The sequence below is a fragment of the Periplaneta americana genome, chromosome 8, assembly GCF_040183065.1.
Source record: "Periplaneta americana isolate PAMFEO1 chromosome 8, P.americana_PAMFEO1_priV1, whole genome shotgun sequence".
In the NCBI taxonomy this organism is placed as follows: Eukaryota; Metazoa; Arthropoda; class Insecta; order Blattodea; family Blattidae; genus Periplaneta; species Periplaneta americana.
Window position 1 is genome coordinate 39,201,526 of NC_091124.1, and position 21,019 is coordinate 39,222,544.

A 21,019-nucleotide genomic window follows, 5' to 3' on the forward strand; every position below is an offset into this window, starting at 1 on the left:
CCCCTTTTTTTCTGTTTGCTCATTCATTATTGTCAATGGGTGCGCACACGAAGAAAAGCGTGTTAAAGCAGATAAACATCCCACTCACTTAGAAGTCCCTCCCCTCTTTTTTTAACAGTTTAAGTGATGAACATTTTATTTTCGTAATAGCAGCGCTTTAAAAACCAAATGGAAAACTATTAGTATTTATCCAATAAATCATAGTAAGAAAAAATAATATAGGAAATATAATAATTTATATAAGGAACTAAAAACAAATTATGTTTTTCTTCTATATAAGAGACTGACTCTAGAAACATCTAACTGCACTAAACATAAAATTGAACATCATTTTAATTATATAAAGAATTTCAGCAATAAATGGCTGATATGCTTGCTGTATTTAGTGAAAACAATTAGAGCAAGGTTAAAGGAAGAACTCCCAAATTGCAACTATTATAATATATTTTATATCTTCGCATAATATTAAGAAATTGAGGAGCGTTTTTGCAAAAGTCGATAGATGCAGATATCAAGATTTTACAGAAATTACACTAAGTGACAGGATCTATCGAGTTTTGAAAAAAACCTGGAAGGTTTGGTAGTCTCTACATACGGTATGAATCAAGTTTTGGTAAATCTGATTTCATAGATCGATTCCGGAGGTAGAAACATACGATAGCCATATGTAACTCACTTTCGAAAATTTCTGCATCTATCGACTTTTGCAAAAACGCTCCTCAATTATCAACAGTTGTAAAACAATAATGTAATCAGTGCTTGCTGGATCACATCCTTTGGCTGCTGACACTGCCTGCTCAATTAACGCTTATATGCGAATAAATGCTAGATGGCAGGTAGTGGCTTTGCATATATTGATAATGCTAAGTGGTGGGCACTGCCTGCCACCCCAGATCACATATAGATTGCTCATTCCTATGCTAAAATCGGTTGCACTTTGAAGAGAACAACCACCAGGATTGCCACCCGTCCGCCGTAAATAAACACGAGATGGCAGTACAGTCGCTAATGCAATTCAAATGGGAGTTATGACGTGACTCCTTGTGCAACAACTAGATGGCAGCATAGTAAACCTGACAAAAGTTGTTACCATCAAAACCTATAACGCGAGCAATCTGGGTATATATGATCTAGGCTGCCACCTAGTGGCAAAATAATTCTGAGCAGGCAGTTTACACAGTCACAGGATGCGATCCAGCAGGCAGTGGTCTGAATACACACATATGGACTGTTATTGTTTTTTCGTTTGTTGCCATTGTTGTGCTAATGCTATTTAAAGCACAAAATATTAAAAATTTGACAAACAAAGCAAGCAAAATCAAGGTAGTAATATTATTATGGACAGAGAATTACCAAAGTTTTCTAGTACTGTGAAACAGCTTAAAAAGAATGCAAACACAGAAACAGCTATAGAAGTGAAGTATTCAGTTACAGGTTCTGTACATAAAACATATAATTGCCAATATAAGAGACGTTATTAAACAAATGTCATTAAGTAAATTTTAAACAAACAGTTTTTAGTCTAGAGTAATTTTAATTGCCAACTATATTCTGGCAAAGAGATTTTAAAGAATAAAAAAATTCTACTTCAAGTTTTAATGTAATTATTTACTGTTTAAGTTCATGTTGAAATATTCTATCTTGAAGAGGAAATATATATTTTGATACAAATTTTATTTGTAGCAAACTTCAGTCCTTAATGGGTCAATAAATAAAATTTAGGGTTAACCTTTACAACTGCTCAGGATCCTCGTAAGCCACTCTTTCCATTGACACAAACTAACAATTAAAGTCGTATATTATGCCAAAATCGAACAACAGGTATGAGAATTTTCGCAGTCATGTACTCTGTATAAGATTGAATGAGAAATTTCGTGGTTATTCGTTTAAAAATTGTTACAATTAAAGGATTCACTGAAAATATTTAATTTCGTATTTTATTGTAATGAAAGAATGTTAAAATGATATTTATGAAGAATGCAGTTTAAGTACAGATATGACACTTTTTGTATTAATATAACAATGAAAGAATGAAACATACTTTCATTTGATTATTGACTTTATATTCATTATCATCATTTTTCTTCTGTGTATTAAACTATATTAACTCCAAATTAAGAATCTTACTACAGTTACTAAAAATGGAAAAAGATGGAAATTTCCTCATATGCTTCATCGATGAGGCAACCTTCCATCTGAATGGTACTGTAGAATCTGGGAAACTAACCATCTCCCAAATTATTGAGCACCAAAGAGATACAGAAAAAGTAATTGTATGGTATGGCTTGATGAAGAATCACGTGATTGGGCATTTTTTCTTTCAAGAAGCCACTGTGACAGATCATACATAACCTAGTATGTAGTACCACAATAACATGGTGATATATGATTGCAGGAGGATGAAACTCCAAATCATTATGCAGACATTGTGCGAGAATTTTTAAATGAACATTTTCGGAACAAATAGATTGAAAGAGGTGGGTTGACAGCTTAACCCCTCACTAATTTGATATTGACATTGTCCATAAGATCATTATTCATTATTAGAAAAAAAAAAAAGCAGACCCAACACTGAACCTTGAGGTACTCCATATTTTTTTATTTCAACATACTGCACGTGCATTGTTAAATAAAACTAAAAAATTCGAAGTTATTTATTCCTAATTCCATAATACTCAAATTTACTTAAGAATGTATCATAGAATATAAAGCCAAAAGCTACACTTAGGTCACAAAAATTCCAAGATATTCCAATTCTGTGACAGATACTATATTTAAGTTAAATTTCTCACTACTTTATATTTAGTTTTTTATTGGACACCTTGTATATAAAATTACTTCTATATAAGAAATTTAATTTCCTTGATTCCCTTTGTTATATGAACACGAAAATTCTTAGTACTTACGCATTTACGAAATTTTTTTTTTGTAAATGTACATTTTTTTAGATAAATTTACCACAACTTTATTTTCAGTGAATACTTCCATCATAATAATTCTATATGGAAATGCTCATATGCAAGAAGGACATAAGATCCCCTGACGAATTGTAAAGGTGTTTCAAATTTAGATTTAAATATATTACAATAATACTAACCATTTCTCACAGAGTGTTCCCTTATTATGCAGAAGAAGAGTCCTGCAGAACGAGTGAAAGCACATGCACAAGAAACACAGTAAGACATATACATCAAACAGTATATATAGCATTGTTACCAACTCACTCCAAGTATATTTACTCGATCACAGAGAACCCATCCCATGAGCCAATCTACTTCATACCGATGGTTCATAATAAGGTACCCGTGTTCTTTGCCATAATATTTTCCAAGATCTTCTTTATCTATGTAAACTATTAGATCTGTGTCTGCCCACCATTCTGCCATGAACACCAGTTCTGAAATAACAGACTTGTACAGCCAAATACAGCTTATGCACATACATACAAATAGTACATGCTGCAAAGAATTTACAATGCATTTGGATGCTTTAGGAATGTGTGTCAGGACGATCATGTGGAAGGAAGATAGCAAGGTGAGAGTGCAAATACCCATTTTGATTTTAAGTGTGCTCTTTAAGCTCCCAAAAATGGAAGAATTATCATGATACTATATTATGTACTGGTAAACAGTAAATTTCAGTGATTTGTATTGTGTTATATAAAAATTAATTATGCTTAGATAAATAAGACTTGTAATTTACAAAACATTCTAATGAAATCATCTTAGAATTGACATTTAGACATTTTGAAGGTTGCGTCTATATAGGGTTCCCATACATTCCATAAAATAGGGAACATCCCTTTTTTTTGCTAATGTGTTCCATTGTCTCAAAAGAGGTCTTCGAGACATGTTTTTGTCCCGTATTTAATAATCAGTGACTGATTAAAGAGAAATGGAAATATCAACCAATTTTATTATTATAAATATCAGCCTCCATCACAGTTGGCAACATTGGAGCTCTCACTGCATACAATGTTCTTAAAAAATTCATACTATGAAGCAAATTGCTACCAGATCACACATTGTTGAATCTTACTTTTTGATGAGATCACAGTTGTGAAATATGTTCTGAATTCCAAAGATGATGGTGAATTATAGGAAATTCTGGAACAACTGGATAATACCCACGGCAGAGCAATGTCGATAGTCGACGTTACTTGCTGGCCACTAGTCACCAGGCCGTACCGAGCCGTGCCAAACAAAACACAATCGAAATGGTGGTAGTAAAATTCGCGACTATATTCTTAAATAATTCACTGCATTAGTCAAGTGCAAGACTTCTGGCTTCTGTTGCATTCAAACAATTATAAAATACGATAATTTGGTCCAGGGAGCATCCGTTTTTGATGCAAAGATAATTTGTTTGGCTTGTTTCTTAAATAAAATTACGAAATGGCATTCCTGTGCTTAACATTTAATAAAAAACGAAATATAGCAAAACTGTTTTGTCCCGAGACTCTCATCTAAGTCACGTAATCTACTTCAATATATTTGCGCAAATATACCTTGTAGCTAACAGTGGTGCTATCTATCAGTAATGTTCAGAACGAAGGAGATAGAGAGAGAAAATAAACAAATTTCTCCCTCCAACGACGCCACACACCAACGTCGTGTTCTTATGTTGGTGAGATTGTGTATTTACTTAAATTTGGTGCTAAACATAATGGCACGGTTCAAAGATACCGTGGGAATTCTCCAGTTTAGCGGAAATTCTTAAATCAAAACATTTAGATGGAGTCTGTGTGAAAATGTCCAGAAGTGTTCATGAAATGCTCCGAAATTTAAAAAAAAAAAGTGACAAGAGTTCATTGTGTGTATCCTTGTTACAAATGCAGATGTTGACTGTTTTCCCCCATGAATTCACTGTGAAACTAGTTGCATATAATACAGTAAAACCATACCTATTGTGGAATTATTTTTCAGTAAGGATTGTGTTGCATTTCATGTCTTAATACTTCACAACAAACATTTGTTACAAAAAATCCATTCTTCAGAAAGTATTGTATGAGTGACTGATTTATAACACCGTATTCCCAGTTGAACCAATTTTGTAAGGAACACATTTTCAATATATTTTGTTCAATTTATTCTTTAAATAATTTATTTTCAATAATGGTATTTAATTACCTCTGACTGAGGTTCTGGCTGATATGTACATCTATTATCAGGCAGTACATCTCACTTGATAATTGTTTCTATACATCTGAAATCTGGTTAGTGTAATACGGTATGTAGCTAATCGGCGATGTATGCAATGGAGGGGAAAAGGAACTGACCACCTACCCCATTATCTCCTGGCCTAGTTGCCTCATAAGTGGTGCCATGTTGGTATCACTTATGAGGTTCAGATCTGTCTTCAGACAGTTGACTAAACAACAAAAGTATTTAGTTGTATTGTTTTAATCTGTTCAAAGACAAAATGGATAAGTGAGATGGCAAATATACACCAAACCTCAATTTTTAAAATCAGTGCTGAGTATCCCATATTTTTTCTGAGGTTTCTGAGAACCCTGTATGTATAGTAAAATCTTTCTTGATCAGACATCTACAAGAAATCATTTTTCAGTAGTGTCCGTTTTACAGTTTGGTTCTCTGAAAGAAATCCCAATATGATATAAATGAATGTAAATACACAATGAAATATTTAAAAAATAAATTTTAAAATATAATAAATGGACATTTATTCATCTTATTTTTTCTGTAGCAATTACATTTAGGAAAGGAAAACATATTTGATCACACTACTGAACTGAAATATTTTGTAAATAGTTCATTTATAATAATAAAGGCAAATACATATTATGATTAATTAAATATGAATAGTATAATCAACGTGATAAATATAAGATGAAAGGGAGCTGCGGAATAGAAGAGGGGAAAGAAAAAGAGATTAGAAGGACGAAAAAATGGAATGAGACATCTAGTTGAGAAGGTTGTAATTTTTTGTCTTGCATCAAAGTTACTTTAAAACAAAAACTACATAAGTGCATTGCCTCAGATTCTGCACTTTTACCAACTTTTCTGCAGAAAGTGCTAGCAGCTTATGTGGTAAACTAAAGCGTGTAAGTTCAGATACTGTTGCAGTTTTAAGATTACTACCAGGCCCAGATTTTGATGACTCAAAATACTACAAAAAGACCAACAAAATAACACCAAAGTTTGAAAGGGAAATCTAAACATACTTTTATCAAATGATATTACTATTACAGTACTAAACTAATTATGCACTGACTCTTTAATTAAAAAAAAAAAAATCTTACAAGATTAAATCTTGGAAACAAATTTTCTTAAATGAGCTAAATTACCAAGTTTCGTTTTAGACATAATCACTTCAGGTGCAGTTAATTAAATTAGATAAAATAATTACTAGTCTTTCAATTAGAATAAAATGTTTTTTTCTCTCTCTCTTTATTTCTTGTGTAGCTTTACTTTGTATATAGTGTTTTTTTCTGTTTATTTCTATTATTGGATTTGTATTCCTGGTTTTGTGGAAGAGAAGGCCTGATGGCCTTAACTACACCAGAATAAATAAATAAATAAATAAAATTAACTTCCCAGGCTGAAAATATTTACACAACTGAATATAATCTTCGACATTGCCAGTGCTGACAACTCAATATTCAGTAAATACAAAATAGAGTGTTAACAATGATGTGGCCTACATGCTAGGCGGGAAAATTTAAATACTGATGATTCCATTACTGCATATTGTTGAGGGTTTTTAAAATTCAAGTGTTACAGATGAATGTTATTATTTAGTGATTTTACATTATTTAATTAAGATAAGTAAAAATTTCAACAGAACAATTATAAATAAAATATTAGTTGTTCTGATGAAATTTTCACGTATTTTCTTAATTAAATAACATAAACATACAAACGGTCATCAGGCTCTCATCTCAAAAGAAATATGGCGGCTATTTTGTTGTTCTGTGTGGCTTTCTGTTGCCTACGAGATATATCTCGTATAAACATTGTTTCCCACTAGCATCCAATCAGAAAACTCCATTGAAATGTTCAGCGCTTCTGGTGATCGGGCAACAAAACAACGGCCTGCACAGTCTTGCTACCGGAAACTCCTCTCTGCTTCACCCTCCTGTGTGTTGCCAAATGTAAAATATGACGTAAATATTGAACCAAAACTTGAAAAAATAACCTAAATACAAACTCAAACTTTAAAAACTGCAAAAGATAGGTTCATAAATTGTTTATTTTTAGAATGTGGGGACCATCAACAGAGTTTATGAACATATAGGAAATCTCTAACTCCTCGAAACTACAGAGGATATGTCATCAAAATTCTGGCTCTGATTATTAATTATATAATTAAATTACTTAATTAAATATTATGAGTACTGTTCAGCATTCACATATCTACGCTTCAACACAAATTGCAATTAATTGTTCTACAAGATAATTTTTGCTGTACTTTAAAAACTCGTGTTAAGTGTGTAATAGATAAGATTAACTACATAGATTATCAATACAAATCAACTACAAAATACTTATTTAACTGCCCATAACGAGCATTGCTGAATAACATTAGGGTATGCTACTCTCAAACAGTGAGGAATAAGGTGTACAAATGAAGGGGACAGTGAGGTCTCTCGGAACTGGAAAACTGCAGTTCAACAATGACCTTGTACCCTGCATTTCTCTAGGACCAGCTCTAAAATAATTTAAAATAAATCGTCATATTTCATGCCATTCAAGAAAACATATTGTTTTAATATATATCATATTCATGAACAGGGCTTCAAAAATGCTCACCAAAAACATAATCTTACTACTTACGTAAATGTAAAAATATACACATGCACATTCTTTCTGCCAGTGGCTACTTTCATTTTTCATTAAGTAAACCAGACTTTGCTAAACATAATACTACTCAATAGTAAGTTATGTTTCATTTTGCAGATACAAGCAGAGTAAATGCATAATAACTGTATCTAATGTTACTATGTCAGCAAAGAATTTCTTTCATAAAATTATGACATGCATGTCATTTTACGGTTTTTATGCTCATTACATCACATTCCATAACTAATCTATGAAATAGTAAGCCAAAGCAATATTACTCTGTTCAATCCTGAAAACTGAACCATTTCATGAAAATGTCAATGTTTGTAGATTTTAGGTATTTAAAAACTGTGTAAAGATAGAAATTGTACCGAACCTTTTGGAACTCCTTTTTGGTACATTCCCTTTGGCAATTTAGGTAGATAATGAAGTCTGTCACACTGAAAATATCAGTGGGGGTCACCTGAAAAAGGGCAGTTGTATGTATTGTGCGAACATATAGGGTCTATCTGGAAAGTATCCAGTCATTTCGAATATCTAAAGAACAGGTCATGCCAATTTGATGTATGTAACTTATGCAAAGGTCTTCCTGCATATGATATGTCACCTTCAACTTTTATTTTTAATACAGGATCTTACTAACTTCAAAAAATCACAGATTATAAACTCTTACTGAACGTTTCGGAACTATGCTGTGAACTGAAGTTGATTATGTCATTCCATTCTTTTTAAAATTTCTAGACTAAGAAACTGGACACCCTACTCCATTATCTCCTGGCTTAGTTTCCTCATTAATGATGGCTTATTGGTATTACTTATGAAGTTCCAACCAGTCTTCGGGCTGCTGACTAAACATACATGCATACATAGATCACAATATGATTATGAACACACTAGAAATAGGTAGTTAGTCAAAAGTGCCATCTCTGGAAAAGTGTCTACAGAGAGTTCTCAAAAGAACAATAAATTTTGTGTTTTCTCTTTTAATGTTGTCCTTTGTGAATGGATAAAGGAAGGTAAACGAAGTCGGCATTACACACACAAAGACACTTTCCATTACCACAATGATATATTAGTTTGGAAAAAAAATATAAAGACAAGAGATGCCGATGGGAACCATGGGAAATACAATGACAAAATGCATATGATGCAAACTGCTAGCAGTCTAAGAGGACTAGTAAACTCCGGGATGTGTATCGGTGCGGCGAGTAACTAAGCAACATGCAAAAACACTGTGTGGAGTCGGGATATCATTTCAAAGGATACAAGAAATGAAGACTTAATATGAATAGCTCAAATGAACTACCACAAGTAATTCACGCATTAAATTTTTATGCACAACTTTTCAATCCTGGACATCTACACTTCATTAAGTCCAAATGGATGGTTATCACGTAAAAAGAGCTGTTGGATCAATAACTGGATGTTCAGAAAATATTTATGATTATGGCTCAAACGGTCATATCAATAAAATTGGGACCTTGCTCACCTCAAATTTGTATGCATCCTGTATATACTAGGGCATTCAGTAAGTAATGGCAATAGTACTGTAAATCAGCACTCCTAGCGATGAACATCGGGGTCTTTAGTACGTAGTAGAGGAGCGATTATTGCATAAATGTGGAGTATTAAGTCTTTAATCATATTTTGTGAATACAGGGACTTTCTGATTTGTATTAAGTACGAGGCGCATCCAGAAAGTAAGTTTCCCTATTTTTTTAAAAAAAAGAACACACACTTTCAGGAAAACATTTATTGGCAACAGGTACAGCAATGTTTCAGCTATTTTTCAACATAGCCACCATCAGAATTGAGACTCTTGTCATATCGTGGGATCAACTTTTGTATCCCTCTGTCGTAGAACTCTGCCGCCTGTGAATGGAACCAGCGTGTGACAGACGTCTTCAGCTCTTCGTCGTTACCAAAACGCTCACCGGAGGACAGGAATTTCTTGAAGTGCAAGAAAACGTGAAAATCGCTGGGAGCAAGATCAGGACTATAGGTTGGATGATGTAACAACTCCCAGCCAAATTCCGTCAAAACAGCTGCTGTGAGCCGAGCCGTATGTAGACAAGCATTGTCATGGAGGAGCACAACACCTGCAGTAAGCATTCCACGCCTCTTGTTTTGAATGGCACGTCGCAATTTTCGCAGTGTTTCACAGTAACGGTCAGCGTTCACTGTTTCACCTCTTGGAAGGAAGTCAATCAGCAGAATGCCCTTCCTGCCTCAGAACACCATACACACCACTTTCCGTACCGACAGCGTCTGTTTGCATTTCGTCCTGACCGGAGATCCACTATGCCGCCAATGCATTGACTGCTGCTTGGTTTCTGGGGTGAAGTGCGAAATCCAAGTCTCATCGCCCGTGACGATCCTGTCGAGGAACTCGTCGCAGTCATCGTGATACCGTTGCAGAAATGTCAGTGCTGCTCCTAAACGTTGCATTTTGTGTTCGGGTGTCAGGTTTTTCGGCACCCATCTGGCACACACTTTTTTGAATAGCACGTGCTTAGTGACAATCTCATGCAACAAGGATCGCGATATCTGCGGAAAATGGCTGCTCAGCTCTGTAATCGTGAAGCGACACTTCTCATGATGCACTGCCGCACCAGCTCAACACGATTATCATTGATGAGGGACAGTCGCCCACTGCGCTCTTCATCATGGACACATTGACGACCTTCGGAAAACTGCCTACACCAGCGACGCACCATCTGCTTACTCATGATGTTCGGCCCATAGACCTAACAGAGCTGCCGATGAATTTCAATTGGCACAATGCTTTGTGCATTAAAGAATTTTATCACTGACCGAACCTCGCAGGCGGCGGGAGAAGGAATAAGAGCTTCTATTTCGGACCACTGCTGCCACGCTACTGGCACCAGGCGGGACCTGTCCGGCTGGCATATGATTGATACGTCATAGATCTGTTATGCATGCGCAATTGACACGGCTAATTACGTTTACTTTCAAGGGGGAAAAATCGGGAAACTTATTTTCTGGATGCGCCTCATAATACTGCCTTAAAAATGTTCAAGTTGCAAGAGGAAAAAATGCAACTCAGTGCTTTACAGCATTACAAGAAGCTCATAGAAGCTCATGGGAGAGAAGTCCAACCATAACGAATTATTGCAAGATAGATGGAAGCGAGGCATTAGCTTGCAATCAAGAGCTGATATCCAAAGAGCTTTAGATCGATCAGTGAGAGAGATGTTCAGAAATGATGCTGCAGATGGAGTGTCATCTTCTAAAGATTTGGCAACATATTGTTGACATGGCAAGGGACTATATTTGAAGTATGTAATGTTAAAAATAATCTAAATAAATGTAGTGTGAAACAAGAATTATGTTGCCATTAGTTTTCGAATGCCCTGGTATATTTCTGAAAATAGAACTATTTCGAAAAAGTAGAAGACATTTCTATCACACAGTTTAAAATACCCAAAATGTACATTACAACTCGACCAACATGAAAGCCCATATCTCATGTCGCTAAAGGAATTTGGTATAAGGTACAAATTTCAAATCAATTGTATTTATGCATCTTCAAAGCTGGTAAGTGTAAATTTAATTTGTTTGCTGTAAATATATTCTGGTTTCCACTCTACATATTAAATATCACATGGCTTTTGTAAGACTGCATAAACCTTTTTCAGTTCTTAATTTAGTACAAACTATTGACTTATAATTTTCTATACTTTGTATGTCAGAGGCCTCTGTTGTGAAACAAAATTGAAACTGATAAAAGTTGTTGCCTTCAAAGCCCATAAGACCAAACAATCTTTTAATATGTGATCTGGGCTATGAGACAGAATTTCTTAACCGAAAAAGTCTACTTGATTGTATCAATGACAGCTCACAGAGAAGATGATTTCAGTTAAAATATTATACTTTATTGTTTGAAAACTAATGGGACATTTCATTATGAGGACAATGCTTGCTTTAATTCGCATAGTGAAAGGGTATCTTAGTATTATAATAGAGTTTGTCAAGAGTCAAATAGGACACTTCATGAAGCAGATAATGCTTACTTCAATTCACATAGTGAAAGGTGATTTCTGTAAGGTATGAGATTATAACTGGAAATATAAAAATTGGAAATTTATCCTTTGAAGAAATGGAAAAATATAAATATCTTGAAGCAACAGTGACAAATATAAATGACACTTGGGAGGAAATTAACACAGAATAAATATGAAAAATGCCTGTTATTATTTGGTTTAGTAGCTTTTGTCATCCAGTCTGCTTTAAAAAAACTGAAAATTAGAATTTATAAAACAATTATAGTTTTTCTGTATGGTTATGAAACTTGGACTCTCACTTTGAGAGAAGAACAGAGGTTAAGGGTGTTCGAGAATAAGGTGCTTAGAAAAATATTTGGGAATAAGAAAGTAGAAGTTACAGGTGAATGGAGAAAGTTGCACAACACAGAACTGCAAGCATTGTATTCTTCACCTAACATAATTAGGAGTATTAAATCCAGACGTTTGAGATGGGCAGGACATATAGCACGTATGGGTGAATCCAGAATTGCGTACAAAATGTTTGTTGGAAGAACTGAGGGGAAAAAGACCTTTAGGGAGGCCAAAACGTAGATGGGAGGATAATATAAAAATGGATTTGAGGGAGGTGCGATATAATGCTAGGGACTGGATTAATCTTGCTCAGGATAGGGACCAATGGCAGGCGTATGTGAGGGTGGCAATGAACCTCCGGGTTCTCTAAAAGCCATTTATAAGTACAGTAAGTATGAGATTATAATTGTTAGGAAACTAAAAAGTCATTTTACGACTAGAACAACGCTTCTTACGATCACATAGTAGAAGGTAATTTCAGTAAGATATCAGAGCCTGTTTGTGGAAATGTAATGGAACATTTTAAGGCCAGAACAATGCTTGCTTTGGCTCATACAGCAGAAATAGATTTAATTAAGGTATTGCACTCTATTTGTTGAAAGCCTGCTGTAACATTCCACAGAAGAAAAATGCTTCCTTCAGTTCGCATAGTGTAAGAGAATTTCAACAACTATTTATTGGGATCTTAATGGGAAAGTGCACTATAAATATAATGCTTTCTTTTGTACATATAGGAAGGATGATTTCAATATAGTATTACAGCATATGTCTCCAGAGCCTAATGGGATGTTTGACTGTAGATATAATTTTTTTCTTCAACTCATTATAACAGAAAATGATTTTGTTAAATTATTACAGTCTATTTATTGAGAACTTCACGATACATATGAAGACAATACTTTCTTCTGCTAGAGGAGAAATTAAACCTTTGATAGCAGCAAAGTTACACGATTTCATTGGTTGACAATTCTTAGCACCTGAATTGAAGATACAAATATTCCATAAGTAAGAGAACTGAAGAAAATTTAAGGGGAGACTCCACTGAAAATCATGAATATTTTCCAAAAAAATTTTATTGGCTATTTCACTTCTTTAGAATGTATATTTTCATACCCCAAATAAATTTAGTTCAATTCTGATTACAAATATGTTACACAAAATTTTGATTAAGGCCGTAAGAGTTTTAAAGAGTTGTCAAAATTAATTTTTCATCAAAGAATTTTTTTTTTTTTTTCTAATTACAAATCTAGTAACTTTTTGTTCTAAAGTTGGCTCCCTGAAGTTGCTAGATGAATGTAGAGGAGAACTTTAATAGGTATATGTTACATAAATATTAATTTTACTTTAAAATCCATTTTTCCGTTAAGTTTTGTTTTTCTTGATTCAACACCAGTTTTTTATGCCGAATATTAATCAATCTGAATTAAATTTTTACTGCAAGTATTTATGAGGTAGCTGCATGTTTCTAAGCATTTATTTTGTAAGAAATGCTGCTAGTCTATTTTATTAATATTTTTAAAAATTAATCATAAAAAAAAAATATTTTCAAATTTTCAAAAAAATTTTTGAAAGTGAATAAATGAGATATGTCATAAAATGAATACATAGAAATGTTTCTCTACGCCTTGTGAATATAACCTAAACAAAGAAAGCATAAAAATTGAGATCTTCTACAAAAAACTTGGGTTTGAAAATATTTCTAAAAAAAAATCAAAAGCAAAAAAACATTTGTGAGTTCTAAATTTTTATTTTATTAGTCCTTTACATAGTAAACATACTGTCAAAATTTGGTTGAAAAAGAATGATTAGGAAAAAAGTTGTCATTTTTAGTGGAATATCCCCTTAATAATATGAATGCAGAAGTGTGGACCTAGAATACATTACACAGCAGATATTCTTAAACTAACAATTTCTACAGCAGACAAATGAATGCAATGTTGAAGCCCTGTCATGTCAACTACCCAAAAGAGTGCTTCAATTTAAATAAAAATCCAAAAGACAAACACACCTACCTTAAAATATTACACGATTATAATACAAATATTGCTATGCTCAGTGACTAATATTTTAACTTTAGTAATAAGGTTGTAAGCCATACTTGCACAAACCAATGAGTAACAGCATACATAAAATAGCTCTGTCTGCTGTGCAATGGGCTTTTAACTGCAAGTACATGTGTCGGTCAAATATCACCTGGATTCTCATCTTACGGGCAGGATTGCAGTCAAGAGCCAAACACTGCACAGTAGGCAGAGTCCCTTATGTACATGTCTCTTACAACCTTATCTGCAACAAGAATCACATCATCACATCACTTGACAACATGTTTCACACCAGGGGTGCCCAATATCAATACAGGGACCATGTGTTACACTACTCAGTAACATTATAAAAGTCTTAGCTTTTTATGTGCATTTTTTATTAGTAAGGAGAAGATGTTTAGACTGAACTTTGACAGTAAAGGCTGTCACGAAATTGAGTCACACTTTTACATTCTGCTATTACATATTTTGTAGCTTAGTTTCACTTCTTGTGATGCCATTTTCACGATGTCTCCTAAATATTCAGCAGCTAAAGTAGAGAGAAGAAATATCGGTGGATGACGCTGTTCCCTTCTATGCTATCTCCACCCATATTCTAGCTCTACATACAAAATGATTTAAGAGAAACAGTACCTAAATACAGACTTTTTCAAAAGAGGTAACTTCAATTGCTCATATTTTCTTCCTGTTCTACACAATCTTGAAAATTCTGGCACTTGCTCATTACTACACAAGAAATGGAGCATTTATTTTTTGTATCACCATGACAACAAGTTTGCATGTTTCTTATTAATCTATTGCAATTACATACTATTTTTAAGGAATTAAGCTCATATTCACCAACACCAGTAATATTTGCTGTTATTTTAGATTTCTAAAGCTCTGGTAATACCATTATCTCGGATAATGCTCAGTTCTATATTTATTTATTTTATTGGGTTATTTTACGACGCTGTATCAACATCTAGGTTATTTAGCATCTGAATGATATGAAGGAGGTAATGCCGGTGAAATGAGTCCGGGGTCCAACACCGAAAATTACCCAGCATTTGCTCGTATTGGGTTGAGGGAAAACCCCAGAAAAAACCTCAACCAGATAACTTGCCCCGACCGGGATTCGAACCCGGGCCACCTGGTTTCGCGCCAGACGTGCTGACTGTTACTCCACAGGTGTGGACTCAGTTCTGTGTTCACCACATCATTTATTATCCTGGTTTTCCTGAAATTTAGTTTTCGTTTCAGATTGCAATTGGTCAATAAAAATCATATCAAATCACGGAAATAATTGATTAGCATCTTGTAAACTACCAATTCATTATGAAAATAAATAAATTTACGAGTGTTATAGGTCAGGTGAATGAAAATAGTTTACCTACAGTTAAGTCAGGACGAGTGTTGATCAGAAATGCAGAAAGAAACCCAATACGGCATAAGTAAAGGATTTGTTATTGGTTTCGATGGCAGAAAATATAAATGTGATAATTCACAATCTTTATTTTCTATTTTACAAAAAAGAAAATTTGGAGGTTTACACAACAAAATCCTTAAAATATGCTAAAATATATGCACAATAGTCAGTTAGGAGCGCCTGTAATATGCAAAAATATGCACAATTAACTTTACATATTTGTCATCACAAACTTTGTAAAAAAAAAAAAAAATAATGCATACGAATCCTGACACAAAATAAAAAAAACACATGGTGTAACAACTCAAATGAAAAATGAACAAATAGTGATTGACAAAGGTGAAGGTGAAGTTTTAGATAATCTAAAATGTACTACAAAATCAATGTCATTGTAGTCCTCAAAGTGTATGGTGCGTTCTTTTATCCGCCTAGGATGCCTTCTTTTATATTCTTGGCCATATTTCTCGTCACTATTATTTTCTCTTTCATTAATTAAATATTCCAGTCATCTACATGCCATCTTGTTATTCCGAGGCTGTTAATTGTATAAGAACAAAATGGTGGACACATATGATGAAATTACTGGTATGGCAATGGGTTGTGATGCAAAAAAATTCAATTTCTTGTATAATAAGCTAGTGCCAGAATTTTAAAAAATGTAGAGAAAATGAAAGAAATACGACAATTAAAGTACCTCTTAATTTTGAAAAACCCTATACAGTAGAATCCCTCTTATCCGGCACCAAAGAGACCAGGCTAGTTCCGGATACGAGATTTTGCCGGATAATTGAATAAATACCAGTATATACAAAAAAAAAAAAAAAGTTCGTATTTCATGGTGCCAAATGTTTAAACTGCAACCATGTGAAGCTCATTCTCTATCATGAGCTCATAAGTGAATTGAATAAACACAAAAACTGTGTGGATTTTCCTTACTAAAACACAACACAATTAGTACACTAATTTTAGGTTAGAATATTCACTGAAAATTTAAAATTTATGCGAACTTCCTAAAGTGGCAACAATGATGGCCCGAACATAACTAAATAAACATAAAAATTGTGTGGACTTCTTTTATTAAAACACGACACAAATAATACACTAATTTTAGATTCGAACAATATTCACTGAAAATTAAAGTTCGTGTGAACTTCTAATGTGGCAACACCGTCAGTCCAGACTGTGGCAAAGTGAAAGATTTAAACTTTTTTTTTTGGCCTAGCCAAAAGTGCTGTTGTTTTGGTATTGCTGGTTATTTAGTTGCCGGTTACAAGGGATTTTACTGTATTTTTGGAGGTAGGAGTATGGACTATTCTATCTAAGTATACAAAAGTTATTATATACAGTAATCGGCTGTCCAATTTTCAATAGGTGTGAAGATACAGCTGTTTAAATTTATGCATGACAAGCGTTACAAGTGATAAGAAGGAAAGACAAATAAAGTGACTTAATAATTACATTTATTCTTTGTTTACGTGGTATCAATAAATTTCAACAGTTCAATGCACTTTTCCGTTCTACTGACAACAATAAAGGATGAATTGATAGAAAAAAAACAATTACAAAGTAAACCTTAAATGAAATCTGTTGTTGATGTGTTGATGATATAAAGTTGTAAAATAGAGGACAAAGTACAATGTAAACTTCTTCTCCTCCATCTTTTATATTGCTGGCATTTTATATAGGACCACCTAACTCATGACTAATTAGAGATTTCTGAAGCACATTTCCCTTATAAAAAAAAAAGAATTAGCAAACATACACAAGTACACATCCACCCACCACGCGCACACACACAAATTATTAATTGTGTATTTAATTTGAAACTTATAAACTACCTAATGTGCACTATATCTTAGTTTGTAATATGTGTAAGTCACCATTTTTATTTCGAACATTTCTGTTTGATATTACTTCCTTTTGATTATGTAATGGCTGTCCTTATAAATATTATCAAGGATTCTCTTCAAATATTTCAAGTATTTCAATTAATCCACTTATATTTGCCTTAAACAATTAACTTTCTTTTTTCTTTAATGTATCACATCACATTATATTGTACATGTTTATTGTATTCAGGACCCTTGTGGTAACTCAAATTCTTTGAGCTGATGTCTATAATTTAGAATTTATATATATATATATATATATATATATATATATATATATATATATATTATATAGCTAAGTTTTCAGACATTTTGTACTGTACTGATATGATTACTTTTACTATTGTTGTAAGTCTATTAATTTCAGTGTATGTTAATAGCAGACTGAAATTGATTCTTTTTTTTTTAGAACCCTTACTTTATATTTAAGCTTTTTAATTTATTTGATTAAATTAAGAAAATTTATAACACTTAAGGACATAGAAAGAGACAGATATTAAAAATATCTGTAAAGGACATGGTTACATTTCATTCACGTATAAACTTGTAGCCTATATTGTATGTACTTAACCCGTCATTCTGATGTCGGAACTTAGGTATACCCCCATAATGGAGGTTTCAGTACCTACAAGGAATTTAGTTACACTTATTTGCCAACAGGAGCAGAGACAAGTGGTAAGTTCATCAACTCAAATGCCATCTAGTATGCAACTAAGTTATTACTAGGATGCGAAAGAGAATAAATTTGGTCCAGAGGCTGTAATAAGTTGTTAATTTTATAATTTACATCCAATTTCAACTATAAAGGCTATTTACACAATAAAACAATAAATGAAATTCTTTACTTAACATCCTTTTTAAGGTAAAAGACACTTTTCAGAGATGATAAAATTGTAACCATGATTTGCAATTTCTTATTCAATTACCTTTTAAAGAACAAAGGTTATTCACAGGTAGTAAGATGGTGATAGTAATACTAACTTATTTAATATTTCTCCTCAACTACAAAGCTACTTCGAGATTGTGAAGTAACCATTTTAAGGGTAACTGCAATTTATTTGATATCTTTCTTTAAACTGTAGAGAGATTATATTGACTATTGCACTTTTACTATATCATACTACTTTTGACAAATAAAATGGTACGAAACAATGTGTTTATCCTACAATTTTTATCACCTCCTTAGCATTTGTTTGTTTGCCAACATTGTATTTTCAATAATTGTACTTTATAAAATTATTCATGTTTATTTCATCATCCTTAATTATTATTTATCATTTATCTTGTTTATATTATTTAGGTTACGTTATATCTTCTGCTGTATGAGATTATGGATAGTCACGTATCAGAGATTGTTTAATATATAATTGATAATTGAAGTAGAATGCAACTGTTTTAATAAAAATGAAACTGCATCAACAAAGCCTTCTTGACTAATAAGCGTCCATAGAGTTCAATTGTATAGTTGGCACAACTGGTAACAAGAGAACAGCTGATCATAACACATTACTGCCATCTAGCGGAATATTTGTAATGATGAGATGGTACATTTTCAAGACAGTTTAGTATTTTAGTAAATCAATTAATATTTTATTGTATTAGAGTACTTTATTTCTTCTAATCTTTATATACTTTCTTCTAATTGTGTAATAGTCAATTAAATCCCACTCGAGTTTTGATTTTCTCTAGATAAATCAAAACTTCTAGTGAGATTACTGTAGAAATACGAGAGTTTGAGCAATGGTAGGGGTAACTGAAGTGTTCAAAGAAAATTTTCTTCACAACCACTTCTTACACTACAAATGTCATAAGATCTACCTAGTCATCTGTGAGAAGCTATTGGCTGGGCCAGTAATGATCTCTCATATATAAGGTAAAGTTACATATGTATGTATATAATAACAAACATACCGAATTTAAATTCTTTAAGAATCAAATATTAAATATTCATTTTCCATTATTAAATATAGCATTTCTATATGCACCACGACATATGTAACCGTATATTGGACACCCCTTGTAGACAAAAAAAGAGATTATGTTGAGTGACATAACCATTAGCATACTTACGGCAATAGAGAGAATAGCAGATATAATAGTTCATTTTCCTATATAGATACTTGCTGAACGGTCGAAGTCCATAGTATAGTACAGCTTGTATCAAATTTATGATCAAGCCAGACACAAAGAATGTTATCGCAAGCAACAGGTGAGAAACTGAAGATCGTTTCACATAGGAAACAAGGCCCGCCATTGTGATCTCACCTGCACAAAGAGAAAAAGAGAAAATCAGTTTATGTAGACCTATTAAACGAAGTTTTTATGTAAATCTTTCTAAAATTAAAAGCTAAAAAAGGTAATATACCTTAATGACAAATGGGCCTATGTCAACACTGGTGTCGTGTCATAATGAGTGTCTGTCATTAAGGTTACATTCCCTTCTTTAACATATTTTAACACTAAGTTTAATTTTAGAAAGTTTTACATACTCATGTAAGTGTTAAAGCGAACAACAAATACAAACGAAGTTTTTAGTACTGAACGATGTATATGTATAATCTTCTTCAATCAGCCACATAGTTCGTAATTCATAGTTTATATTCAATTAGGGTTTCCAGATTCTAGAAAGAAGACAAGAAAAAATGTATAGATACTGAACCATTAACATCTCAGTGAATCAGCAGTTCAATAATTGACTTATTGTTATTGCAAGTTATCTTGAACTTCCTGAGCGGGGACAGAGGGGCAGAGGGAAGGAAGTGTGTAACGTGGGTGGAGCCAACTGAGTTGTTTGCGCATGCTCCGCATCATAATCTCTTATCAAGAAACATAGAACTATTTCCTTCACTGCGTACCAGTAGTGTTAACATGGAGCAGCAACCACAGGGTAGTAATTATGGTGAAATCACATCACCACGGAGAAAAAGCAACGCTGTTATGCACAGCGGAGAAAGAGAAATTATCGCAAATATAATTATTGCGAGAAGGAAAAATTAAACAAATGTTTGTTGGAACCTCTTGATAAGGAATATGAGAGAGCGGCTAAATACTCTGGCAAAAGTATTAGTTCCGTGAAGAGAATTAAGAAGAATATTGAATTACAACCGAATGAACCTCACACTACTCCGGGAAAGGATAGGTATGTAATGTTCAGAAATTATTGCTATAATAGCTATAATGTACAATAGTGTGTGTACTATGAGCGACATAATGAATTACTGTTGTAAGTTATTATTTTGTTATAGTTCTAAAAAACATATTATTTCATTCCAGAATTAGGACTTGTGTAAAGTTGAAGTGAACGACTTCGATCAACATGTCATTCGGGATACAATCGAAGAATTCTATCTTGTTCAGAAAGTAGTACCTACGATTAAGAATATGATTCCGAATGGATGATGTCATTGACGAAATAATAATTAATTTTTGACCAAGCGATGATGGCAGCAATGATAGGGATATGGATTGTGTATAATTGTAAATTGATGTAAATTCAAATAATAAGCCTGTAAAATATTGT

The 21,019-nt window shown here is 33.1% G+C and overlaps 1 protein-coding gene and 1 long non-coding RNA gene across 5 annotated transcripts in view; both read right to left on the reverse strand.

Moving 5' to 3' along the window:
• LOC138704671 (uncharacterized) overlaps nt 1–21,019 on the reverse strand; it is a 464,077-nt gene that overhangs the window by 34,535 nt on the left and 408,523 nt on the right. The window lies entirely within an intron of this gene.
• The window catches only part of LOC138704669 (1-acyl-sn-glycerol-3-phosphate acyltransferase gamma-like), a 63,661-nt gene that overhangs the window by 34,535 nt on the left and 8,107 nt on the right, over nt 1–21,019 (reverse strand). For all 4 annotated transcript variants that reach the window (XR_011333389.1, XM_069832792.1, XM_069832791.1 and 1 more), the window contains exons 2-3: nt 19,570–19,764; nt 3,225–3,397 (exon numbers count right to left, since the gene is read on the reverse strand). Coding sequence is in view for 3 of the 4 variants with exons in the window: in XM_069832792.1 (XP_069688893.1) it covers nt 3,225–3,397; nt 19,570–19,753 (357 nt within the window). In the remaining variant the exon portion in view is untranslated. The remainder of the gene's footprint in view (nt 1–3,224; nt 3,398–19,569; nt 19,765–21,019) is intronic.